Source organism: Hippoglossus stenolepis, chromosome 9 (genome assembly GCF_022539355.2).
Source record: "Hippoglossus stenolepis isolate QCI-W04-F060 chromosome 9, HSTE1.2, whole genome shotgun sequence".
Classification (NCBI taxonomy): domain Eukaryota; kingdom Metazoa; phylum Chordata; class Actinopteri; order Pleuronectiformes; family Pleuronectidae; genus Hippoglossus; species Hippoglossus stenolepis.
Window position 1 is genome coordinate 11,351,198 of NC_061491.1, and position 27,895 is coordinate 11,379,092.

Below are 27,895 nucleotides of genomic sequence, written 5' to 3' on the forward strand. Positions count from 1 at the left end.
GGTGGAGCAGCCGAAGACTCCAAGTCGATCCCGTGAGAAGAGCTCAGGTACAAATGTTTGCCGCTGGTGAAGCCATCACAGTTTTCAGAAGGATTTCATTGCACAGAGTCACCACAACAATGGCTTCACAAGCAGCTGCGGAGTAATTGCAGACAACAGTCATGGCTCCCAACAATCTCAGTCACCATTCTCCAACCGCGGGGAGCATTGTGGGTAATTTTTCATCTATAAAAATTAGTTTCAGATAAAATCCCTCTGAGCAGCAGCAGACCGTTGGTTCACTGAAACCAAAGCAGCACAGCAGCTTCAGCCAAGGCGCCCTGAGTGTGAGTGAGTAACCAGGAGCAGGTGTTGGGACCGTAATTGATGCTAATTTATGATGTGAATTTAGTTTTGTGAACTAAATCATGACACGTCAGCCTGTAGAACACCAGTGTGCTGCCATGTGTAGATGCATGTTTTGTCTTTGCCACACATCAGCCACTCTTTTTATTTTTCCATAGCAAGAGTGCCATGGTTTATTTACTTATTTTTTTTGGCATCTAAAGCATAACCTGTATTAAAGCGACTGAGTTTTCTCGAGGTCGTGGTATTTCTTATCATGCAGACTTACTTTGCACACATGGAAAAGCACCGGTGCATGAATTCTCTGAGAAATCAGCTAAATGTTGATAACTGTCCTACTTTTGCAGTTTTGCACCCCCTGACCTGGATCCACCCGAACTGTAATCGGTTCTTTCCTGACTCATATTGCATCCTTCCACCAAGTTTCATGGAAATCTCTCAGTTGCTTTTGAGTAATCTTACTTACAAACAACTTGGCGGAGGTAACCAGGAGATTGTATTGAAGACACATTTTAGTTGAGCCAGTGTAGATTCTTCAGAATTTGTCCCCAAATTGTGCCGCCAACGATTAGCAGCAGCTCAAAGTCTCTGCAGCCACACCAGATTTCCTGAGGATTAGATGGTGTCTAATATTTTCCAAGGTGTATCTCACCCTGTTTCGTGGATGTGACATAATGCAACATACAGTATGAACATCTGGAATCAGTTTTTTTTTTTTTCTCTCCCACATCATAGGGAGGGAGCTGTGTGCTGTGTGCTCTCTGTATTCATCTGCCCTCCACTGTGTGAACCCAGTGACCCCAGCAGCAAAACCAGTTCTCTGACTTCGTGTTCCACTGAGCATGGAATAAAACATGGATTTAATTTGAAAGTTACAGAACATCTTGATATCTTAACAAACTGTGGAATATGTTTTTGGGAGACTGAAGGAAAGACAAGAGTAAACCTATAAAGTCTTAACAGGTTTCTGATGAAAGCTTAGGGAACAAACTCCGGCTCAGAGGTTGTTTTCATGTGGTTTTTGAAGAAAATACAGAAGAACAGAGTCCACTTTTATACACTTAAGATTGTTTACAGACATGGGTGTCTACATACTGTATCCACGGAGAGTTGCATACTGTCTTTCTGATTGTGATTGCTTTGCATTCTGCTGCGAGTCCTCTGATCATCACAGAGCAGCTTCATATCAATCTGAACTTCATGTGACCCGTGGAACAGAACACTTTTATTGTGATCCATGCTGCGAGGATGTTGTGCAAAAAAAATTGAGGAAACTGGCAACTGACTCTCTCTAGTCATGAATACATACAGTACATTAGTCTCTCTTTCTGACACACACACACACACACACACACACACACACACACACACACACACACACACACACACAGACACAGATCTGAACACACATGGTTATTGTATCAAAATTATTATTTACATAAAAACCAGCTTTCGTAAGAGTCTGTGGCTGGATGAGCAAAACAATGTGCAAAGTTTTTCCCTGATTCTGACACGATTTTGTCCACATCTTGATCGACAGAGCATATACGCTGCTAACTATAGCTGTGATTGTGGTCATATCAGTTATACAGGTGCATCTCAAACAATTAGTATATAGTGGAAAAGTAATTTTTTTAAGGGAAACTTTAATATATTCTGGATTCATTACACGTAAAGTGAAATATTGAAATTGAAAATATTTCCAGCTTGTTTTAATTTGGATGATTACGTCTAACAGCTCAAAGTATTTGAGTATTTCCTAAGATCAATCAATAAAGGATTTAAATTCAGCCAATACTTGGCAGGGCCTCCTTTATCAAGAGTTATTGCATCAATGTGGCGTGGCATCTGAAAACAGGACTTTGGACCACTGACCAAGAGATACACAGTATTTATGGTAATTTACTCAAACTCAAAATTAAATATTGTAATATTTTGAGACGCACCTGTATAGTTGTAAGGTGTAAGTATCTGAATCCCAATTTATTGTTTACTCCTATGTGCACATTAGGCTGGTTTATTAGGTTATGGAAGTCAAATGTTGCAAGGAGCTCAGATCAGTTACGTTTCAATATGTTTACTTAAAAGCAAGGATTGTTTCTCCAACATCAAAAATTTAAACTTGAAAAAGTTGGTCTATTTACTTAAAAAAAGTCAAACTAAAGATCTTTATATGATGTATAAAACTAGGCAGAAATGTTATCAAAGAACAAACATACTGACTCAAACACGATGGCATGCAGTTGCTCAACCTTCTAAAACAGAAAAACAGGGACTTTCAGATTCCTCTTATCTCTTATTAGAAAAGATGGAAACGTTACACATATTTTAGTGTCATGATCATTTTGAAAACAACTTTGCTCCTTGTTGAGCAGCTGATTTGGATTCATCCAATCTTGTGAGCTCATGGTGAAGGCATCAGGGCCTGAACAGCCCACAGGGCCATGGAGGCAAATGTTTTTCAGCCGGCCCGCATGACCTCATTCATAGGGAACGTCTCTGTAATTCAAGCATCAGAGCAATTGCACTGTTGTGCTAGATGTGTACAACATTCACTGTAGACAAATAGCAGAAAAAAAGTCCTCGCTGCTCCTCTTCACAAGGCAGAAAGGCCACAGTCCGCTGAGCGTGGCACAAGTGTCCACATGTCCTGGCCTCCAGGTAATCAATGATGGTCATGTGCTGATTGCTGGTGGGACTCTGTGTTGCCTTTTTCAAACTTGTGGGATTCTCTCCCATCCCATGCTGGAGCTTTACTGCCCAGGGCGCGGCGGACGGCGTGCAGGGGGAGGGGCTCGACCAGGAGGAGGTCCCTGTGGAGGAGGAGGCAAGGAGCCCGTTGGGGAGGCAGGAGGTGAAGGGGTCGTTGAGGCCGGGGTCGTTGAGGCCGCAGACGGCGCTGGTGTGGGCATGTTGGTCGGAGGAAGAGCCCGGTTGGGAGGTGGCGTGTAGGGGGGAGGAGTGATAGGAGGAGAGGGGTTGGGGGAGGTGGGAGGAGGTGTTGGAGGCAAGGATATAAGGGTGCAGGAGGAGAAAGACGGAGATGATGGAGGGCTGCTGGGGGTCGGTGGGAGGGTGCCCTGCGGCGGCGGTGGACTCTGGCTCGGGGGGTTGTAGATGGGAGATGAGTGGTGGCTGTAGCGAGGAGGGGGAGACTTCATGCGGGTGAAGTTCATGCATTTGCCCTGAAATTTAAAAAACACACCAGATTTCAGAGGAACATTCAACAACAAAAATTGTTATAAGAAGAACATGTTGTGCGTGTGCAACATAAGTGGAGCATCTGGTTTAAGGGCAAAGATTTGAACACCCTCATTCACTCCTCTTCACTGTATAATGAGCACCAAATCTAGATTTTGGACACTTGGGAACCAGCGTCACTTTGCACACTGGCCCTGTAGTTCTTCAAAACAGAGAGTTTTTGTGTTGTATTGTTGGCAGAAAGTTCTTTCGTTCCATTGTGGGGATTTCTTAGGGCACTGCATAGTGAACTAGAAGGGCACTCCATTCAATTCAATTCAATTTTATTTGTATAGCACCAAATCATAATATACATTATCTCAAGGCACTTTTCATACTCCTTAAAATGATAGAGAAACCCAACAGTTCCCACAATGAGCAGCACTTTGGTGACTGTGGAGAGAAAAACTCCCTCAATAACTGGAAGTAACCTCTAGCAGCACCAGACTCAGTGTGGGCGGCCATCTGCCTCGACCGGACGTATGTGACTCAGAGAGCACATACTGTACGTCCACCAACAGTCCCCTCATCGCCCACATTTTCCATCAGGATCCATGAATTATTCCCTGAGAAATCAAGGAAAATGTTAAGAAGCACCCGATCCCACAATGCTAAAGAAAGTGGAAAAGGAAATTCACTTGTGTGATAAACCTTTGTTTAATTTTGTCAGTTTTTCGGCTCAATATGTTACAGAGAGAGTGATAGAGAACCAGTGTTGGGTGAAATCCCGAATAAAGTTGATATGAAATGTTTACAGGTATATTTATGAAATGTCCAAGTTGTCATTATAATAACTTCATGTAGTAGATTAACTGTCGTGATTGTTTCTGGGTGGCCGGGGTCTTTCTGTGTGGAGTTTGCATGTTCTTCTCGTGTCTGTGTGGCTTCTTCTCCAGGTACTCCGGCTTCCTCCCACAGTCCAAAGACATGTAGGTTGGGATTATATTAAGTGAAGACTCTAAATTGACCGTAGGTGTGAGTGTGAATGTTTTTTTGTCTTTGTATGTTGGCTCTGTGTTAAACTGGCGACCTGGCCAGGGTGTACATGCCTCTCTCCCAATGTCAGCTGTGATTAGGTCCAGCCCGACCCTTACAGGATAAACAGTATAGATAATGGATGGATAGATTGTTTCTCATAATGTAAAGAAACTATATGTGCTGCTTGCTTGAAGAGGTCTGCTTGTCTAAATCATATTTCTTGGACAAAACCCATACTTTTCTTGCTCTGACAGCTGAATTAGTCTAAGATATAAAAACGTCCCTCGCTGCTTGCTGTTACAAATCAGACAGACTGATGACTGGAGCAGACGTTTGTGTGCCTCCCACTTACTGAAGCCTCATCCATTGTCAGCACAGATCTGCACGACAGCACTTTACTGTCAACAGACCTCAGCCTGCACACGCTATAATTCTCAATCACCACTTTATGGGCAATTATAGGGAATTTATGGGCGTTATGGACCATGTACTGTAAATGCTCTGCTCAAATGAACAAGTTAACCTGCCATCACTCTGTGATCCAAACCAAAGTGAGGTCATGCAAGGGAGACGATCATATTCCAGAAACAAGTTACACCCCTGGACAGCCGCACCGAGGGGATCAGGGAGGGGCAGTGAACTGATAAGGAGTGAAAACCCTGCTCGTGTTACCACCAGGGCAAAATGACCTCCAGGGAAAATGATGCATGTTAAACAGTCGACAAGGATGGAACAAATAAACAGAACCTGTATTTTTATTCCTTAAGTATGGGCGACAGTGAAGGGTATCGTAGTTATTCTTAAAATCAGTCAGACCTAAGAGAACATGTGTGATAACAAAATGTTGGAATATGTCTAATGTCTAATTTGCTGCTGTTCCCTGTGTTTGATCCCTTTAGTCTTTTACTGGCTCAGAAACATATGAGTTGTTACAGGAACCTGACTTAAGTTTCTCTCAGGCACCAGTTAGTGGGATCAACTGGCCTCTTCCCCCCCCCCACCGCTGCATTCATTTAGAGGAAGTTATAAAAGCGAGGCTTTGACAAGAGACTCCTAATTGCAACCAGAACACGCTTGTTTACTGCAAATCATCAAGGATACTTGACCCAAGCCTTTTTTTCACAGTGCACTAATGAAGAGCTTTATAGTGAGGAGGATTCACTCCTACACTTCTAATTACAGAGCAGTGCATCAGCAACACTTACTGTACTGGGAATAAAGCGAGGAACGTGACCCTGGGAATTTAACTCCAGTGCTGGTGACTGTTACTTCACTAACATGGACCAGTCCACCTTCAATATTGCTTCATCTGAGGTGTAGCTTCCCATGCATATTGTTATATTGTCGGTACATCCTGGAAGCAAGATTAACTGGCCATTATATAAATTTACCAAAGCTTAAGTCGGATAGCAACTCAAGTTTTGAATTCATGTGGAAGTCATTTTTCATCTTCTTCTCACCTAAACTTCCTGTTTCCTTCTCATCTCTGAGACTTTCTCACATCGGTGTATTGACATTTACTTCTTCTCCCGCTTGCTCCCGGGTCTCAAACTTTGCTCACAGTGGAAAAGGTCAGAACAGTTTTTTCAGTCACTGAAGTGCGTTTGAAGGATCTCACAGTCTCTGTGGAGAGCTTTGTTCTCTGTCTCTATAGTTCTGCAGCGGATCAGTAGAGAGTCTCAGTGTGTTGCATTAACATCTCATTGTTTAGACACTGGGCCTGGTTGTTTCTGTGGTAAACTCCACTCTGTTGTTGCGAGCTGTGAGGGGCTTTCTGGAGGCGTTCATTGGTCTCAAGTGTGAAAGGCTGTAGAAAGGCATTCAATTTATCTTTCAACACATACAGTAGCTAAAGGTGATTAAAACAATGTGTTTTATTTTATTTTGCAAAACTAAAGATTCAATTGCAGCATAGAGGAAGGAGTATATTTTCTTTAAGCTAATGAGGAGTTACCCCTCGTGATGCATCAGGTGACCTTACATATGTGTAAGTGGTCTATATTTTATGTAGAACTATTACAGTCTTGTTGACCGCTCAAAAAACACATTCACCCATTCACGCACACACATTCATACAAACAGTGCTTTTTTTTCTCATCACACACCAATCGGGAAATTTGGGGGTCAGTATCTAGCCCAAGGAAACAAAATGTAGACTGGAGGAGCCAGGGATCGAACCACCATCCCTGATGTTGATGGATTACCCTCTCTACCTCCTGAGCCACAGCCTTGATGTTTGTTGAAAGAGACTGTTCAAAGTCTGGCCCCAGTGATATGAGGTTTTGTCTTGTAACACATGGATCAATAGTACTCTTTATATATCCGTAATAATATCTATGGAGACAAAAAAAAAACATATTTTCTTTGGCAATTTTAAGAGCTCCATTATGTCCAGAATTAGCATATTACACATTGTTTTACTTTTGTGAATGAGAGCGATGTTATCCAAACTGCAGTCAACCCACATAACGATCTTCTCCGTCGCTGTTTTATCAACTGAAGCACTCTGAAGCCCTTCACAGTACACATCACTTTCAACCATTCACACACACATTCTGGATTTTATGTCATTTTTAAACATTTGTTGGTGATAGATATTAATAAAGAGTAAAAATAATGTAAGTGGAAGAGTGCTCTCTGATAGTTAGATCATGTTTAACTGAAGTGGTCGTACTCTGGAACTGCAGGGGAATTGCCTTTATTTTTTTTACATTTGATGCCATGTTTGAATTGTTTGCGTATTTAAACTGTAAAAAACCCATATTGTCCATCTTCAGATTCATTCTGCCAGCTTGTTACATACTGTATCACTTCCCTCCACTCCCAATCTGGACTTTGGATAAAATACATTTTTCCTTTTCATGATGACTTCACCAGCCGTCATTAGATTGGTGAGAGCTGTAGCCAGACACTGCAGTTTCAATCCCAGCTCCCTGCAGGTTTTCCCATGAGCCTCTCTGTGCACAACTTATTGCTCACAGCTGGTCTATATACTCAGCATTGTCAGATGCAAACAAATCTACAATCTGACAAATGCTAATGCACAACCAAGGCCTTATGTCATTTAAGATAAAATACAGGCTGAATAATGATGCATGAGTTCATCTGTGAAGTGTTTGTCTTACCTTGTCACCTGGATGAGGCCTCATTACTGACACACGGTCGTAGCCTTTCCTCAAAAGTACCCACAATGCATCCAGTTTGCTCTGTGGAAAGACAGAGAAGACAAAATCATCCGTTTAGTATTTTCTCCCACACTGTGCACCAAACTCCAGCTGCATTCCAAATGAACAGTATTATCCCCATTCCTACAGTCGTTTCAAAGTGAAATCATTTCAGCTGTTTGTGAACTGGCTCTTCATACTTTTGAACACAGCAAATACATTGAGGATAAGGGCAGAAAATGCAGCTGTTTTCCCTCACTAAACAAAAGTGCTGGGTGTGCAGCGCTGCTCCCTGGAGGTCAGTCTAACAGGAGTCTGGTTTCTATTAGCGATCCCCCCACTGACTGGGAAGGCTTCGGAACAACTCCTTTAACCCCGTGCTGGCCCTGGAGGACGGGCCTGTGTGCCAGTAGTCACCAAAGCGTTATTACCTTAACACATCTCATGCTACTTTCAACAACATTTTAATAATGCCATTACTCATATGTCCACAGCCAGATTAACATGGAGTAATTTGCAACAGATGTACTTTTACAGTAGGCCGACACATGCTAACAGCTGGAAAAAAACATAATGTCTCAGCAAAGCTATTAAACAATCGTAAATGCTTTTATGAACTAAACATAAGCTGAGCTTTATGTCTCTCAAATTCTCCACCATTTGTTTTGTATGTCATACACATGAAACTCATAACGTCTATATGTTTGTCATTCTTAGTTGTTGTCAGCGCTGAGACTTGAAAGAGCATCTGCAGACCAAACGCACTCCTCCTGCAGCTACTCGCTCTGGTACCTTGATTGGCGAGTACCACTTGCGTGGCCCCGGGGGTTTATGCATGCCATTGTTGAGAATCCGTGTGGAGGGCAGCTCGTACTCCTGCTCGGGCATCTTCACTTTGGCATTTTTGGCCTTTTCCAGCTTTGCTCCTTCTTCTGTGGAGCCTTTCTCACCCCAGCGTACCTGAGGATAGAGAGGAAATGATGACACTTGCACAGTCTACACTTAATGTTTCAAATGTGGAAAAAGATGGTTCTGCATACGTGCAGTTAAATTGAGAGCTGCTGTTGTGCTCCATAATTAGAGATGCCTTTTAGAGCAGCCTTAATGACCTAAGCAGTTTACTTTAAAGGTTCCCCCTTTCTAATTAAGTCATCAGATCTCACCTCCATCCTTTTGATCCCACCTACTCCTCTTCCTCCGTAGTAGGAAGCATCCACAGTCGGCCACTTCTTCTTGGGGGTATCAGAGTCCTCATCATCCTATGGGACAGGGGCAGGACGTAGGTTTTATTGTGATATATCATCTAAAGGCTTACCACCTACAGCTAACAAGCTTTTGTGGTTAATGTACACATGCCCAATAATCACCTAGGAGCTAACTCCTAATGGTAGATGCCTTCTCATTTGTCACCATGCGGCTCATTTGAGGTAATATTCTGTCTGCTCTCCCCATTCTGTCCCCTCTGAGCCTGTCATATTAGAGGAAATTACAAAGCCCACTGGGCAAAGTTTGTGATGTTTCAGCTCTTTTATACACCCTCTAAGATTCATAATCTACAAGGATGTCTTACACAGGAAACCATAATGAAGTCTGAAAGTTGTCTTTGAGGCCGTGGCTGCCACTGGAGTCTGGTTTTTAAACAAATTCTCCAGTTAAACATATTTTTCAGTTTAACTCTGGTAAATAAATACAGACTGATATGTCACGCAGTTGCATGCAAGCTTTGGGCAACTGTACCTTATTTATTTGGATTTGGTTATCAAAATCTTGTGAAACAATGTTATTGGCTAAATTTTGACTTTTTCCACAAAGGTCTGAACAGCTCCAGCTCCAGCTCCAGAAACCATGAATAAAAATCTGGATTACAAAACGGTGGTGTTTAAACTGGACATGGAGGTGCAGAAAACAACAGTAAAAGTCAGGATTTCATTATTATTCTACGAGGGCGTTAACTCACATCACAAATGATGAACTGCTAATTGAGTGAAATCTGCGTTTCATGCCAGGGAGTGAGTGAATGACGCAGCGTGGTTACTGAGGTTCGAATTGCCAGAGTAAACTCAGCAATTACACAAACTAAACATTTTCAGCTGTCTGAATATTAAATGATGAGTTGTTTTCCTTTCTTTTTGAGTCATAAGAAAGAGATCAAGCGGAGACGGAGCAGCTCTCACCGAACTCTCCTCTTCAAGTGGAGGTGGGGGTTCGTGGATGATCTGTGGGGGGAGGGGACATGCATGAGAGGAGAAAGAAGGAACGTGTTGTTACACATGGGAAGATGACAAAAGTCACACACTCGTTTATCATCTGCGTTTTAAAGCAAAGTCTTCTCTGTGTGCAACACGATGGTTACACAACACATGGCTGAGGAATTGGATCTTTTTTTTTTTTCAACACTGACCTAGAAATCTGCAATCCAGATTGTTTGGCCTGAGGTTGTTGATTAGGAGAAAGGAGGAGTAACAGGCTCATAAAAACTGCTCTTATTTTCTGTATAAAGGATTGATACTTTTTGTTTATCCTAGTATGTGTTTTTTACTTTTTAACCATCTACTTTTACCATTTTTCCGAGTGTGTCGTACAGTATCAGCCTTACAGGATTGCACACAGACAGAATGTAGTTTTAAGCATGTAGAGTTTAGTCTGTCTTTCACCATCCACTTGGTCTCTTTCGCCCGTATATAAGTCACCATATGAGCTGTCAGTGTTTCTTTTTCCAACACGGTTTCTTCTACACTTAATGCACTTAGCAAATTAAGGAATCCTGTTTCTTATTTGGGATTTTCCTCCATGTGTCTCCAAATCCTGGAACACGAAACGATTCGCTGTGGTAACCTAGCATCGCTTTTCCTAAACAGACTTACTTGCACAGAGTTGAGTTTGCAAAGAAACGGACATGAACAGAAAAAAAAAAGTAAAGGGAGGGAAGGCCATGTTGTAAAAGCTGACATCTTTCTCTGGCACCTCTCAGCTCTATGCTGTTTCCAGCTCTGGAAACATTGGACTGGATTTTGAAGAGACACCCCGCTTTTAATTTGAAAGGAGAAATACAGATTTTGACAGAAGGCAACATGAGTAACAAGAGAGTTTGTTGAGATATAGTGATGTTGGCAGTTTGACCACATGGCACAGTGTGTTCTTATATTTCCTCTTGTTACTGTATGCAAAGCAAATGATTGTCATACAAATATTTTTCATAACACTTTATTCCTGGAGAGCTATCTTGCTTCTAAAAACCACCATAGTAACAAAGATATTAACCCAAAACATTCAGCCTATGTGGGTTTTTGTTTCCACGTCACTAGTTGGAAACTTAGAGCTATTACTGGTGGAAGAATTGATTAAGTCTTCCAGTGCATATACTGAGGCTGTATTGAGAGGTGAGACTCAGAGGTCACCTGCTGTGACCTTTAGAAACACTGATTGTTTAAACAGCAGAATAATTACTTAAACACACATTCACCCAGTGGCCTTGACCTCCTCCTCTGGACTAAATTCAGCTGCAGGGATCCAAAGGAGCCAGATGCCCTTGTTGACTTATGACTAACCTTCTCACCATGAGAGTGTTGTTAAGGTTAATAATATGCCTTGGGGGGCGTTAGCCAGACAAGACAGACCTGGAAAAGACATTTCTGCCTGTTGCATTGTCCACAAGCAACATTGCTGCCTTCCAGGCCTGTTTCAGACCATCTAGAGTTTGAAGAAGCTAGTTAGACCAGTAGCCATCTGTAAAGCAGCATGTGTGCATCTTATTTTTGCATTAGTATTTGAGAAAACTCACCACAGTGCAGCAAAGAGGCCAGAACCACCAGAGAAGAGCCAAGATCAGGAGCAGCATCAGGATGAGCAGGGCGATGGCCAGGATGGTCCCATCAGACTGTAACAGAGACAGACACGTCAACTCCCACAGTCTGAATAAGTAGAGCACTAAATCCATGTCAACCACTTCTCTGGGCTCGATGCGTCATGTAGGAAAGAGGCTCTTTTGATCTTATGTAGCCTTTTCAAAGCTTGTTACACCAAAGACAATGACTGCTTGTGCTGAAAAACCTCAAATAATTTGCATCCATCATTTAGACAAGTGTTTACTAAGTTCACTGTTTTGACTGATCCTTCTTGGGCAATGTCAGCTGGGATTAGTGCCAGGCCCACTGTATGTATGGATGGATGTTTTGATTGGTTTTATGTGTGTGTTTTCTATCATTATTGCTATGCAATGTACCATGACCTCATAATATTCCAGTTTCAAAGCTAAATGCTAGTAAAGTGAATTGTACTCACACATCCCACAGTGGTTATTGTGACTGAGCTGGAGATGAAACTGAGACCCTCGTTCATACTGACGTAAAGATTTGCTACCCTGAAAAAGAAAAATGTTCCTGCTGTCATTTACTGGGGTCTTTAAAAACAGAGCAGATGAAATCTCTCATTCATTTGAATAAAATCTAGGACTTACATCCCCTCATCTTGAAGCACTGGTGCAGGGCAGAGAAGATATGTGTCTTCCACAATCAAAGGCTTCACCACTAGAGCACACGGGGGAAAGGGATCATAAAAACCAGCACAAGAATCAGTCAAGTATTCCAGTCTTGTCTTGTGGTCATGGTCAGTGGTAAAGTCACTAACATACAAAGCTCGCAAAGCAGGAGTTTTACTCACAAGTCATGACCCGAGTCACCTTTCAGATTATATGATTATTTAGCCTGATTACAGAAAGATTTCTCTACTGACTGATTAGTGCCACATTACTTCATTTTAATTCAATAAAAGAAGGGAGTACATATCCTTCGCTCAAATAAAAAAAAGGGTTAGAGAAGAGAGTGTCTTCAAAAACTGTGCTTTGTTGTCTGCTGAGCGAGGACATATGTATTCCCCTCAGAGTCATCACTACAAGCTGTTTCACCGCAGCTTTTGTTTTTCAGGCAAAATGTAGATCCTTGTCCAGTTGGCTTTTTAAGAAAGTGGCTCCAACGAGTGTCGTCACACCAGGCCTGTCTGTTTATCCTGGCGAGGGGAGAGCATACCCCAGGACTGAGGAAATCAATACACGCAGTCGCACAGTAGGTAACGACTGGTCTTTCCTAAAAACACCATGCAGCACAGTGGTACGGTGTACAAATAAAAATATGCAACCACCTCGCACTCAGAATGGCCTTACAACATTAAAACAACAGGAAAAAGAATGAAGAAAAAAAACTACAGCAAAGTCAAACATTTCAACAGTCTTCAGATTTCCACTGAAGTGTTGGTAGGTTGGTAGTTGCTAGGTTTGACTGTGGTGCCCTGCAGAGTTCAACTTTGAATTGTTTCTAAAGCTGGCATTAATCATAAGAAAGACCAAAAGATGGGACTTATTGTTGGCAAGCTCAAGACAGTATAGGGTCAGACAGACAGTTGTATATTTGACTTCTTGAAGAAATGCAACTTATCAGACTCAATATATAGGTCAGACATTTTATTTTAGGAAATACACTTAATAGCTGATTTGCGGAGAGATGGATGAGAAGATCAATGTCTCATGTGTAGGGTAAAATACTATGCTAGCTAGCTAGCTTAGCATAAAGACTCGGAACAAAGAGAAATAGCTAGCAATTGGCTCTGTTTTTAGTAACATAAATCAGGATGAGTTTTGGTTTTAAGGGTTGTTTGCCATTTTCATAATCCGTCTTTAGACATGACCTGGCCACGGAGTTTACCCGCAGTTTGCCTTTCACGAATGCACACGGCAGCGGAAGATTCTCTGCACCGATGCGTTCACAACAGCAACAAATCCTCTGCATTATTCAGGCGAGAAATATGATAATTTTAAGCTCCTGGTACGATACTTCAACATTTCCCATCTGGCAACGCTGCAGAGACAGGAAGCGACGTATTAACTCTGCTGCAGAGATCATGTGATTTTCTTTGCAACACACAGATGCCGTCAGCAGCTCACCACAAACTCTCTTGACATCATCGTCTGTCATGCATTAGAAGTGACATCCACTCGCTCGCAGTGAATCCAGCTGGGGATCCCCTGCTGTCTTCTCACATCAAATTCTCTTCTTCTTTGTTTGGTTTATTGGTGGGTGGCCACTAACATCAAGGTGCATTACATCAAATTCTCCTGAATTTCTACAGACTCTATACTTAATGACTCCTGGGACTCTTGCTGCCACTGTGATGTTTCCAGTTAACCATTGAAAATTCCAGCAAGTAGAACCACAACTGTCCATTACATACCCTGTTTTTTTAATAGATTAAACCGACACAATGCAACATGTCAATTAGTGGGTTTTGAAAGCTTTCATCAAAGGCAAGCTAAGTTTCCCCATCCTTACAGTCTTTATGCTAAGCTAAGTCAAGCTAACCAGCTGCAAGCAGGAACTTCATACAGACATTAGAGGAGGATGGATGTTCTCATCTAAATCTTGGCAACCAACTGAAAAGCACATATGCCAGAATGTCTATTCCTTATGTCTTGTCTCTTTATTTACATTGTTCAGTGTTGTCCACTGCAACAAAACAATGGACAGCTCAGAACAGGACCTGCCAAAACCCAGCACGCCTCACTCTATTTTCTGCTTCTCTTTCCTGGCAACACAAATTCAAACACCAATTCATCTGCTCGGCACATGATAGTTACATATTGCTGCTGCTGTCTTTCTTTCCTTTCCACCATTTCACCATATTTGCAAAGTATGCTTAGGGCTGGAGCGAGTCAACGAGGGCAAGTGAAGATGTAGCCTATATATAGTTTTTTCTGATAGACTATCTACCCCATGTTTATCTGCAGCTGAGCTAACCATGGCCGAATTGTTTTCATTTAAAGTTTATCCCTGATGTGACGTAAACAAGTTCCAGAGAATTGAGAATTGTGTCTAAACAATCTGGAGACGTGGATGAATCTGGAGGAGGAGAATAAGTGTAATGGAGCTGACTTAAGGAGATCATTTTACTCAAATTGTTTCCATGTCCACGGTTCATCTGCAGGAAGTTGTGTGATGTGTCATGCAGAAATAAGAATCATCCACAGGGATTGTTTAAGTTTGTTGAATTCTAAAAATAATCGACTTTTGCTTTGTTTGAAGAATTTGATTCAAAGAGCAAGATGCCCAGAACCAAATTACCCATTATTAAAGGGAAGGCTCTCTGGGAAACTAATAAAACTAACATAAATATACTGTTCTGTATAGCCTGCTGTGTATGCAGTATATGCATGGATTAGGCTACAAAAACAAATTAACCTTATTGCAACATCTTAATAAACCACAACGTAAAGGAGAGTTGACAGAAGTGATGAACAGACAAAAAGTTAATGATGATTAAGTAATGAATTCCAAATTTGAATAACTGAGAAAAGAGGATGCACTAACATGAGGTTGAAAAAGAAACATGTCTATTCATCAGAGGAGCAGACGTGGGTTAGTGCCTCGAGTCTGGTGAATAGCTTGCTTTGAAATTTAACCAGCACCTCCTGCAGCTTCTGCAGTGTGCACTGGAGGAAGTGGTTTTAACAACTATTACAGTAAGACCACTAGTAAGTGTTGTGGGGAAACTGTCTGTATCCCTGAGGCCTTTTCATTCCGTCTGCCTCATGTGTGGTTCTGTCTCTGGCTGTTTTCCAGGTTGTAAAATTGCACAGTGCGTTGTTTAAAGTAAAAACAGCTATGATACCAGTAACACCAGCATAGATGCTTTTTGGATCAAAGAGGACTCCAGCTGAGGGGCTCACTTGGTGTTTGACGAGCAAGACGCTCAATTACGCGTAATTCTGATTACGTGTATTCCAGCTGCTTTTATTGCTAATGAACTGGTTTGAGTTAGATGGTGTTCACTCACTTTTGGTGAGGGTGTCGTTGATTCGGAAGCTGCACAGGACTTTATCAACATTTCGGGCGTGGAGGAATCCATTTCCTCTCACCACCACCTGGAAGGTCTCTGGGTGAGGAGAAGAGAACAACTGAAAATAAGGTTGTTGGTTTTTTTTAATATTTTTTGTTCCAAAGCAGTACCCAAACTCTTCATTATCCAATATGGAACACTTACTCAACTACTACAATTTCCTTGTCAATATAATAACTGTCGGAAATACTTTGAATACTTGATGTGTGGTATGACGCTGCAGTTTCTCTGAGACTAAAACCACAAACCCAGCACATGGCAAACTGACACTGGAAAACAAGGATATAATTTGTGTCAAAGTGCTGAAGCTGATATTGACACACAGTCTGGGTTAAATGATTGTGGACTATGGATTGTAAATACAGATGGACGACACATCTCCACGTCCTCCTACTCTCCAGAAATGAAGCCAAAATATCCAGGATCTATCAGCTGCTGTCTTGTGCTGAAGACGTGATTTGGAGCCAGAGTCTATGCAGTAGCAATCAGTGGGTGGAACCGCAGTGGAGGTGCCACTCGTAGATGCGGTCGACCAATTGAGAGTGAGTCTCAGCTGTCAATCATGATGTTTCACCTATTTTTCCAACATCAAATCGCTAATTAAAACCAAACTTACTGGGAAAATAAGCACTTGAACAAACTCCAGTGTGATAAGAACTAACAAAAATGAGAGAAAGCATCTTTGAGAAAAATGTATTGGATGTGTACTTTGATTTGGTCTGGTCCATATCGTCTAACATTAAGGCAGCAGGGTTTATGACCTATGCTTCAGCCAACCACCAGGGGGAAATCAAAATGCTTTGGCTTCACTTTTGGCTATCGTGTGGACTCTCTTTATTAACAGTCTATGCTTTGGACTTTTAAGACACCGTGTGTGTATTTCCTTCATAGGACCTGACACTACAGCCTGTTGTGCTTCTTATGAGGAGTTTTTATGAGTTATTCTTATGCTGAAGATTATTAGTCTTATTACATTTTTGAGCATCCTAAGGAGAATGGAGGGGAAGAAAATCTCTTACCTCCTGCACAGATGCTAGAGGGCTCTGCTGCCAGAATCTCAATACATGACTTCTTCAGGATCTGAGGAGACAAAGGGAAGGAATTCACAAAGTTCATCAGAGCAGCATCAGGCCCCTGGCTTTGTAGTGTCCTTAAACTCTCCAACATTTGTTCTGCTTTAACACAATGTGAAGATAATATTTTGATCCTGGTATTCAGTGTAGTGTCCATGTCTTTTGTATTGCAGTATGTATTCTCCTCTTGACAGAATGACTGGTTATAAACAGTTCTGGGTCTTTAATGGGCATATTCACAAACCTTTTGTCTATTGGTCTGAAGTTTCCATTTATTCTCAGTTGTGTTCTGCAGATGTGTCTGTACTCAATGCTCTCTAGGAACAAACCCACTATAACTCTAAGAAGATGACAGATTCATGCCTCACAGTCTCACTCATAAACTTAGTTAATCTGCTCCAGGTGACAGTCAGCTCAGTCAGCTGTCTGACCTTTAACTCCTCAACAAACCTTGTATCCCAGTTACAACTACTCCTGCATGACAAACAGTTATATATTTTTTCAAGCGACAAAAGTTTAAGTAAACACCACTGAGGTTGGTCTGAAAAGGTACAGCACACGTTCTGATCATGTTTGGCTGAGTCGTGTTGATCAATAGCAAAGTCACAGTAACAGCAGGTTTTCCTGGAATTCTGTGCCTGGCCAGGCTCCATGGATGGAATAAGTTATCATGCTTTAAACCTATTTAGTCTTGTTTGCTGCGAGCTATTCAATCAGTGAGTGTGCTAAAGGAGAAGTGAATACAGACAGTTATATTAGGCTGTTTATCAGTCCTGATTGCAGTTGGTGTTGTTTGAGTTAGTTAGTTAAAGTTAAATCCTTACCGAATCAATGACCCCTTGCAAAGCCTCGAATCCGTCATTTACAGGAAAGACATGGTCCTTACTATCAGCAATCTTTGCCAGCTACAGAGGAAACAAGTCAACACAGTGAACCTTACACTTCTTCATCCAAGACATTTTTTTTTCATTCATTGTTTTCGGAAATTGTCTGATCATAGCAGAATCAGTGGGAGGATACTTGATTATGGGGCAGTACATATGGAAGTTATTAACACAATGAAACAATTTCCTTTTTAATAGAAGACAAACTAAAACTATTTTGACACAAAGTAGAAGAAAAAAAGATATCTAGACCAACTCTGCAATGATCAGGCTGAAATTACTTGGATAAAAGCTTCAAAAACATTTGTAACACATATCATGTCCTTACATTAACTTTAGTTTTCTTCTAGGACCAGAGTTGGCAGTCTGAACTAACTTGTATAAACAATTTAAACTAATACAAAACAATACAATCTTTGTAATCTAAAGCAATTTACAGCTACTTGAAAAATTGGTTTTGAATTACAAAGCTTTAAATTGATAATCTTGTTATCCATAATGCTTCCTGAAACCCAGATGTCATCAGACACATCAACACACCTGTGTCTCATTGAAGTCCTTCACCCCCACGCAGTAAACTGAGGCCCCCAGACTTCGGGAACGGTTGGCCTATCAGATACACACACAGATTCACAGCAAAAACAGGAAGAAGCTCAACACCTGGGTTCAATTACACCTCTGCATTTCACAACATCGTCCAAAACATGGTGAAAATAGACTTGTGTGGGTTGGACCTCTGAAAAGATTTTATAAGAAGTTGAGTAACACCATATTTCATCTGAAAAATATTATTCAGATCTCATGTGGAAGAGAAATGTCACACAGATGCATGAAAACCAAAAACAGCAAGCTCAGTAGACACTGAATGACAATAAGGCGTCCCACAGCATTTCAGGCTGGGGTGAAAACTTCCTTGTGAGGGCACTCAAAGCTGTTCTCAGGTTTTCTAAAGCCTTCACCTGAAGAGTCTGGATGATCTGAGGTGCAAATAAATCATTACATCCCAGTGCAGATGTGCAGACGAGGACGACTGTGCTCACATGTATAAATCTGACAGACGTTTTGACCCCGTTTTTCCAGACTAAAGGAGGAGGATCAAAGTGCTGGTGTGTAGGGTGGCAGTGTTTGATGTGGTCCGTCACGTGCACAGTCACATATTTCACCTGGTTCTAATTTGTAAGACCCATTTAACCTCTCTGTAGCTCTCTCACCTCTCTCTCAGCGTAATAGAAAAGATCCTCGTGCAGCTCTCCGTCTGTCAGAGCGATGACAACGCTGGCAGTGCGATAACCTGCACACAGAAAGAATTCGGTCAATGCTGCTCTCATAGCGTTTCCTCCTATTATGCTTTGCAAATAAATAGGCAGCAGTATAAAGGCTCCCTGAATTACTTCTCTAACGGTCTAATTCATTGTAATCTGTATCACACAATTAGTTATTATCCCAGAAAAACGCACCAGAACTCCCAATTAGAAGTAAGTACTCATTCTGTGCTTTTATTCAGGTTGGTTTGTGACATTTTAAAACTATATTATGTTGACTCACCACTCCACTACACCACACACTGTCAATTTGAGTAGGTTCACCTGTTCAATCTGATTCTATCAATTACAACTGTTCTGCCATAAAGTCAACTTTTATGATGCCTATAATATTCAGTTTTTGTTGACACTATCATGGAGCTATTATTAAAATATATGATTTAGCATTGAACTCATTAACTCAGTTTAATTTATTTCGTTCATTTCAGTGTAATCCAAATACCAAACAGAACAATACACTTACACACATTCAAAATTACCAGCCCCCTTTCATATAAATGACATAAACACAGATGGTCACAAATAAGTTCATACAGTTAGATTTCTTAAATCGAATCAACTTTGACCAACATTTTAAATCATTGTTCACAGAAGAGAAGAATTGTCCAAACCTTACCTTCAGTGTTTCCATAGTATATCTGCTCACTGGCCTGTGAAAAAGATAAGCCGGAATGAAACAGTGGACTATTTATCTGGTAGCATGCAGTGAGTGAATGAGTCATTTAGTGCTCAGGACCGGGGGGTGTTATAAGTTTGGAGATATTCTGGAGATAAAGCTCAGAGTGGCCGCTCACCCTCAAGATGCCCTCATGCATGAAGGTGTCTCCCCCTGGAAGGACCCCCTGCAGCTCCTCCAGACCTTTGCGAATGCGTTCCCTGAGCAGACAAAACAGATCACAACCTAATACACATTTCTGATAATATACAATCTAATGGAAAATATTGATTATGTAGGATGATTTTCAGAACATACTTCTGACTAAAACTAGACGCTGCAAGGCGGGGTAAGAGAATAACAGTTTCCATAAGAGCAGCAATTTGGAGGAAATACCGGCAATGTGTAACAGATGAATAAATTGAAACAGCCCTGGTTTGTATTGGCTTGAGAAACTGTCACGCAGCTAGACAGGAAATGAGTCCTTTGTAGAATAAGATGTGAGGAAAGCAGTGAAAAGATTATGTGGCTGTAGAGACACTCTGCTGGGGAAAGACTAGGTATATAAGCTGCCCACAATGTGTCAAAAACCACATGATGAAAGAGCCATCCAGACCTTTGACACTATCATCAGATCACAGCGAGGGAAAGTATGTCTGGAATCTCTTGATCATAAAAAAAACGCAGACAATCTGTGTGTGACCTGTGTCCAAATCTGGTATTACGCTCATTCCTTTTAGATGGACGACAGAGAAGCAGAGGATTGAAATTAATTTTGAGGGGATCTGCACCCACCTGTCTTCTGTCAGGCTCATTAAAATCTGTCCGTCAGTGGAAAACACGATGAAGGACATCCGCAACTGTGGACTGGGGGCAAGGAGAAGAGGGGAATGCACTCTGTTAAATCAATAATCAGTTCTTGTTGTATCCTTTCCCAAAGTTGCTTTATGACACAACCAGGATTTTTTATTACCTTATGAATTTATGAGCTAGATGTTCAACAAAGTGGTAGATTTCTGTCCAGTGGTTCTGCACACTCCCAGATCTGAGAGAGAAGAGAAAAGACAAATTGAATGTGAGGATCCGATCAAACACTTGTGCATCTAATAACCTCTGTCAAGTTAACAACAGACCATGGACTGTGGACCCATGGACATTGGACCCATGGCACAGACATCTACGAGCACCCCAACCCTTCTTGCATTGTGGCAAGTCAACCAAGACAAAGAGAGACAAATGATGCATATGTAGTGGTTTTCTGGATTTGTCTTCACTTTATAGTCACTTCATGCAACTTTCTAGCCCCACTCTTTTTATTTATTTATTTGTATTACAACTATAGACTGTATATAAAGTTGGACGACATGACAGCGACTTAAAAGTGAAGCCAAATCATCTTGATTGCCCCCTGGTGGCAAGCCGCAGTAAGGGTCATAAACCCTGCCTCCTCCCTGTTAGTGAATGGGACATGGACCAAACTTACAAAGTCAAAGAAAATTTCAAATACATTTTTCTCAAAGATGGTTTCTGTCACTTAGGTAGTTTATATCACACTGATGCATGTTCATATTTGAATGTGGGTTACACAAATAACATTTTATTAGTTGATTTTTCCTGTAGGTTTGGTAAACACAGGGTGAAACGTCATAATTTGACAGCTGATACTGACTCGAGTTGGTCGAGCATATCAGGGGCACCTTACAACCATATATCTGAGCTTTAGTGGGAGGAAGCGGAGATGCATTGTCCACCTTTCTATGCAATCTATGATATTAAATTTTTTCTCATGTTGCATCTCTTTGTTATCATTTTGCATCCCATTGTAGTTGTTTTGTGTCGTCCCCTGACCATTCAGTGATCCACCCAGGAAACAGCCTCTGAAGGGAGCAGTTGAAGAGAAAAACCTGCTCATGCAACACAGCTGGTTGACCCTGAGAAGTAGCAATTACATCGTACTCCTCAGATTTCTGTTAACATCTTCATAATGCACCTGCAATTCTGTTTCTTCTTAATTATGTGAATTATTATCATTGGAGTCAGATGAACGTATCCTCATTAGGGTTTCATGCAACCAGGTCGGTGTGGATGTTGATCATCTTGCTCACTACCTCCTCTTTGTTAATGAACTCAGAACAGAGCTGTTGGGACTCACATTTTCCCCTGTGATGTTTTTGTTGGACTTTCTAACAACGGCCAAAAAGTCCTCTCTGCTCTGTTGTCGTAAGGAAGTAAAAATAAATAGATGTAGTAGGAGTAGCTTTTTTAGTATAGATATATTTCCTTTCATCTAATTATCTTCTTATAAATATCAAAACTAGAGTATATAGTAGTGTGTATCAGTATTGAGGCTTTTCAAAATGTCTTTCAATCACCAAATCCTCCTGAAACATTTCTTTAAAAATCTATTTTTCCATTGTTACCATGACACAACAGTCTAGCCAACGGACTGAAACACTGGAACATCTGGACCTAATGGAGTGAGGGCAGCACAGACATGGAGAAGTGAGGTCAGGCCGATATTCCGAGAGGACATTGAGTGCAGGTGGAGGACATCACTGTTCAGAAGCAAGCTACGTTGCGGCCTGGAGAAATTATTTTAAAAAGGGCCAGCTAAAAAGAGTGATTTTTTTTTTTCAACGGTAAATGCTGTCAGGTCACACATGCAAAATAAATCGGTGTCGTTAAAACAAGGTTCTCCCTAACAATCACTCTCTGTTACACACAATTGCCTTATTTCCCCTCAGAGGAACAGCAGAGTGCCTGGAGTTGGCACTGACATGTACTGTAGGACAACTGGAAAATCCATCAGTGTCATGGGGGGCTATAAACAGAGGAGCAACAAGGAGAGAGGGAGAATGCAAACTGAAATACAACCAAGTCCATCCTCTAGATAAGGAAATCTGGAGTTGGATGATAAATTTACTGTTGACCTAGTTGGCAAAATATTTTGGCTCGTAGCGAACCAATCTTGCAAAAAAAAAAAGAGCATTACATAAGGTAAGTGTTCTGCTACAATCCAAAAGCAACAGTGTGGGTAAGTTCATTGTTAGTGCCAAGGAGGCAATGCATATATTAGCTGACAGTATAAAGTGCTTCCCCTTCAAGTCCCTGTCAAGTAAACTCAGGTAAACACTTTTCATGTGAGACACTCACCATTTTGGGAACTGATTTTACTGTTTAGAGCATGGAGCATGACAATAAAAGTTTTCCTTACGAATGCATTGTGCATTAAACTCCAAATCACTCCAAACCGAAACTCATCCAATCTCATCTAAAATGTTATTATTGTGATCATGTAAATGGTAAAATGTGACAGCTTTGATCAGGTGCCCATGTTGCACGACTGACAGGAAACAGGAAGCCCCAAAAAAACTGGTTAGATAAACATGGACAGTTTCTAAATGAAAGTATCCAGATGACTAAATGGGCAGGCCAAACCGCCGGTGTCCACCTTCAGATGCACAGACTAAAAGTTAGAGAAGATGAGGAAACAATGATTCCGAAATGCATGCATTTGAAATAAAAGCCACCCACATGGTGACAGTTTTTTTTTAAAGAGGAGCAACACCAAACACAGCAATCACCAACCTTGTATATAATCTGTGCAGCAGACCACCACACATATATCCCCAGTGGACACATACCATGCTGAAATCTAGATCAGAGCTTTTGCCACTTTCCTGCTCAACATGAACCCAGAGGATGTAATGATAACAGAAAAGGTGATGACATCACCAAAAGGTTTTGCAGACTTTTGCATAACTTTCACTTAAAGAAGCAGGAGACAAACATAAAGTGACGCATATTTACTTTATGCATTAATGTTCTCTCATAAGAATACATCGTTTTTAAGACAAGCAGTAGATACAGGTTGATGGAATATTCAATTCAGGTTCAGTCACTGCAGGAGGTGAAATTTCCAGATTCAAAAATAATTCATCTTTCTTATTAAACCCAGTGGTTTTCATATATTTTAACATCCTCTTAATCCATCCCATCTAACTGTGTCAGATCATGTGTGTCAGACTATACTCACTTGTCCAAAACAAAGTAGAGGTCGAAGCCTCCATAGCACGAGGACGACCCAGCCTGCCTTCTTGCCTCGTCCGGTCCAGCATTTCCAGCAGTGAGCACAACTAATGCAGCACCCAGCACCACTGGAAACCAGGAGTTTCTACTCCAGCACCAAGGCATTATTCCAGCTGAAGAAAATCTCATACCGATGAGGTGATGAACTAAACCAGCTTAAATTAAAATAAAATAAAAACTTGGTAGGAGAAGTTGGTCCTTCCTGCAGGTTCAATCCTCCACAGGTGCCTTCAGCATGGAAAAGGAAAAGCAGTAATCCAGAGGAGAGCAGTAACTCACAGGTAGACGTGGAGGAGAGAGAGGAAGCATGAGTGTTGAGGGTCTCACTGTTGTTGTTGTTGAGGCTGTCTCATCACTGGGTCCTGCTCAGCACGCACAAAGCTCCACAACCTCCTCCAGCTCCTGCTGCTTTTGTTAATGATACAGATATGCAACCGGGATCCTGGAGGTCTAACAACTCTAAGTCTCTTTTCACAAGTCTCCTTGTACTCACAGGTCTCTCTCTCTCTCTCTCTCTCTCTCTCTCTCTCTCTCTCTCTCTCTCTCTCTCTCTTACACTGTAGGCTAATGAAGACAATACAGTGGAAACACCACAATCCACTGGCTTGAGCTGCCTCCTAGTGGTAATTCATGGCTGGTGACTGTTTTTGTACAATGACACACAGACTTAATAACTGGGTTTTTCTGTATTTAGTCATATTTAGGCTTACATTATAGTGAGGGGTGCTCCTGAAGTTTCCATCACACCCCTATGAACACACATGTGGAACTGAATATCAGAAATACAGGAGGCAGGATAACTCTCTCTCTTTAGCTCCTTCAAAGTGCCCCATGTGATTTATATCATCCCATTTAGATTTACATGCATCAACAGCCATTCACACCTTGATTCGGGGGACCCCCAAAAACTCATTCAATGACCTGCATGTTTATTTAATCCATTTCTTCTCCCTACACATGCCCACCATGTGAGGTTTGAGTTTACTGCCTATTTACAAATGGCATCATACAAACATGCCAAAAGATGGTTACAAAAAAATATACAAGCTAATTGCTAAACTAAGAATGGTATAGTACTGTAATTGTCCACATTTCTGCCAGATAGGTGCATTTGGCTAAGAGTACCTGTACCTTAGCTGCTAACATGGCTTAATTCAAATGTGCAGAACTCCTCCATGCTGCCTGCTGGCTTCTCCTTTTATTCACCATGAGACAATCAAGTTTACAATCAAGTTTTAGCTTTGATGAAATTCCAGCTTCTCGTGTGTGTGTGTGTGACACCTCGTTCTTGCTCCTCCCGCCTCCTCTTCCACGCACCATCCACCATCATCACTTACTCACTCACTCACTCACCTGCTGTCTGTGGTGAAGTGTAAGAATCAGAGCAACAGATATTTTGAGGTAAGTGTCTCTAGTATTTGTCGGTCTACAAAAAATTTTAAATTCTGCATTTTCTCATGACTCTTATTTGACTCCCCTACTCCTAAAATCCATACATGTATTTATAATGCAACCTGTTCTGTTTTACTTATAGCTCCTAAACTAAAGCTAAAACTCAGGGTTAGTCTGGAGACCTCCCTCCAGAGCCATAGAGAACAGTGTAGAACTGTTAACACAGTCAGAGTGGTTTACTCTTTTTAACAAGTGACTTTCATGTGTAAAACTGGTGGAGTGCCCTTTTAACATGTTTTGTTTTTCTCTGTTGTTACAAATTCTCTTTGTTCTTATACAAGGATGAGCAAAACGAAGTAAGTCGGGAATTAATAGTTTATTTATTCATTTGAAATTTTATTTGTAGAAGCATTTTATTTTCTATTTCCGGCAGCCGTGCTTCCTCCTTAGCTGTGTGTTCCGACCAACGAAACACCCCCCAACCCAACAACAACAACAACAGAAATAAAATACTTCAGCCCTTGATGCCACCTGAACCGATGACTGCATCACTTGCCAATTGAAGCATAAATTGGACATTGTACTGTTGGGTCATCCCTGTTGTGCACTCTGTATACACATGCCATTGAGTCGAACACTGACATACAGTCAGCGGGGAAGTCCGTAGGGGTCGAATACCTGCAATCACACAGTTAACAGTAGACAGTGAACATGTAAATACACTGTTCCATTTGTTATTTTTCCATTTAAACACTGTAATGTTGTGATACTTACGCAGAACAGCAGCTCCCACAAGTACAGTCCATACAATTGCTATTCCTCCATGAAGATCCTACTTCATGCCACGTTTGATCGTCACTGTCCTGACAATGTGTCATGCCTGTAATCAATTTCCATCACAGTCACAATGTGTAATACCGTGTCAGTATTTTATATATCGCTGTAATGAGGAAATGTATAAACCACAAATGCAGCCTGTGTGCCTGTGTGATTGTGTTTCTCTTTTACCTGGATTAATTACCATGGTGATGCAATGAGCATTTGACAGTGGCAGGAGGCAGCATAGCAGCACAGCCAGGGACAAATATTTCTTCACAGACAAAAAGAAACAAATTCAACAGTTTTAACATTTAGTCCAAGCAAACAGAAACCATGTTGGCAATTTGGTTGCTACTGTACATGTAGATTGTTCAACAGTGTTGAAACTAATTATTCTACCACTTTTGTTCACCAGTATATAACAACTCTCTTTATCTCCAGGATTCACTAAACTTTCCCCAGTCAATATTTATACCATGAAAGAGAAAATTAAAATGATTAGAACTTACCATGGTCGCAGTCAGACTTAAGAGCACGTTGTCAGATGAGAGGCTGAAAATGAATGTTGTGTATTTTTAATGAAAGACTTGTTCTTTCAAACAGGGGGGCCATTGCCTCTTTTATCTGTCTCACAGAAAAAAATGCATTTGCAAGGCAAATCTTCAAATATCTAAAAATAAAATCAATTTGAATTTGTACAGCCCATATTCAAAAATTACAGTTTGCCTCATAGGGCTTAACAATCTGTACAAGGTGCATCGTCCTCTGTCCATAACCCTTCACTCAGTGAGGAAAAGCTTAAACTAGGTTTACATACAAAACATAAAGTTTGACAATTTAAAGGTGCCTTGGTAAATGATGGTGAGGGCCATAAGGGATAAACTGGCCTGCTTGACCCAGTGGCCATGAAGATGCTGCTGGGCCTTCTTGACGATTGCCATGGTGTTGATGGTCGAGGTCAAATAAACAACTTTTGCTTTACTGAGCAGCATTTTGAAACATGCATTTTATCACTTTCAGCTCTGAACTTTGAACATCTTTTGCCACAGTAAAACACAAACAAGAAAAATATTACATTAAAATAAATCTGTGAAGATTTCTGATGCCATGATAATAATAGTGATGACTTTATTAACATAATAATGTAATGATATAATGTGCTTACAAAGAAAGACAAAGAAAAAGATCAAAATCAAAGACAACATCAAATGTAATAGGTTATTTAAATGTATAAACAATTAAAATGCATAAACATTTAAATATTATAATAAAATAGCCCATGGATTTAGAGCATGGAGCATGAAAATAAAAGTTTTCCTTACGAATGCATTGTGCATTAAACTCCAAATCACTCCAAACCGAAACTCATTCAATCTCATCTAAAATGTTATTATTGTGATCATGTAAATGATAAAATGTGACAGCTTTGATCAGGTGCCCATGTTGCACGACTGACAGGAAACAGGAATCACCAAAAAACTGGTTAGATAAACATGGACAGTTTCTAAATAAAAGTATCCAGATGACTAAATGGGCAGGCCAAACCTCCGGTGTCCACCTTCAGATGCACAGACTAAAAGTTAGAGAAGATGAGGAAACAATGATTCAGAAATGCATGCATTTGAAATAAAAGCCACCCACATGGTGACAGTTTTTTTTAAAGAGGAGCAACACCAAACACAGCAATCACCAACCTTGTATATAATCTGTGCAGCAGACCACCACACATATATCCCCAGTGGACACATACCATGCTGAAATCTAGATCAGAGCTTTCGCCACTTTCCTGCTCAACATGAACCCAGGGTTTGTAATGATAACAGAAAAGGTGATGACATCACCAAAAGGTTTTGCAGACAATAACTTTCACTTAAAGAAGCAGGAGACAAACATAAAGTGACGCATATTTACTTTATGCATTAATGTTCTCTCAATGCTCCACAACCTCCTCCAGCTCCTGCTGCTTTTGTTAATGATACAGATATGCAACCGGGATCCTGGAGGTCTAACAACTCTAAGTCTCTTTTCACAAGTCTCCTTGTACTCACAG

General features: G+C 41.0%; 1 protein-coding gene across 2 annotated transcripts; it reads right to left on the reverse strand.

Moving 5' to 3' along the window:
* Positions 1–1,758: 1,758 nt before the first annotated feature.
* Positions 1,759–27,893, reverse strand: LOC118115286 (anthrax toxin receptor 1). 2 transcript variants are annotated; one of them, XM_035166364.2, is made up of 19 exons: positions 27,791–27,893; positions 23,582–24,024; positions 20,519–20,590; positions 20,341–20,412; positions 19,685–19,766; positions 19,507–19,540; positions 18,780–18,859; positions 18,109–18,177; positions 17,509–17,589; positions 16,631–16,691; positions 15,549–15,647; positions 12,184–12,253; positions 12,009–12,087; positions 11,509–11,604; positions 9,902–9,943; positions 8,891–8,986; positions 8,520–8,687; positions 7,689–7,769; positions 1,759–3,530 (listed from the first exon to the last, which is right to left on the reverse strand). In XM_035166364.2, the coding sequence occupies exons 2-19, from the start codon at positions 23,761–23,763 to the stop codon at positions 3,099–3,101; spliced, it is 1,896 nt and encodes a 631-aa protein (XP_035022255.2). In that variant the 5' UTR covers positions 23,764–24,024; positions 27,791–27,893; the 3' UTR covers positions 1,759–3,098. The 2 variants fall into 2 exon arrangements, with proteins under 2 accessions (XP_035022255.2, XP_035022254.2); XM_035166363.2 differs by lacking the exon at positions 27,791–27,893 and having other exon boundaries at positions 23,582–24,143.
* Between the last annotated feature and the right edge of the window lie 2 nt (positions 27,894–27,895).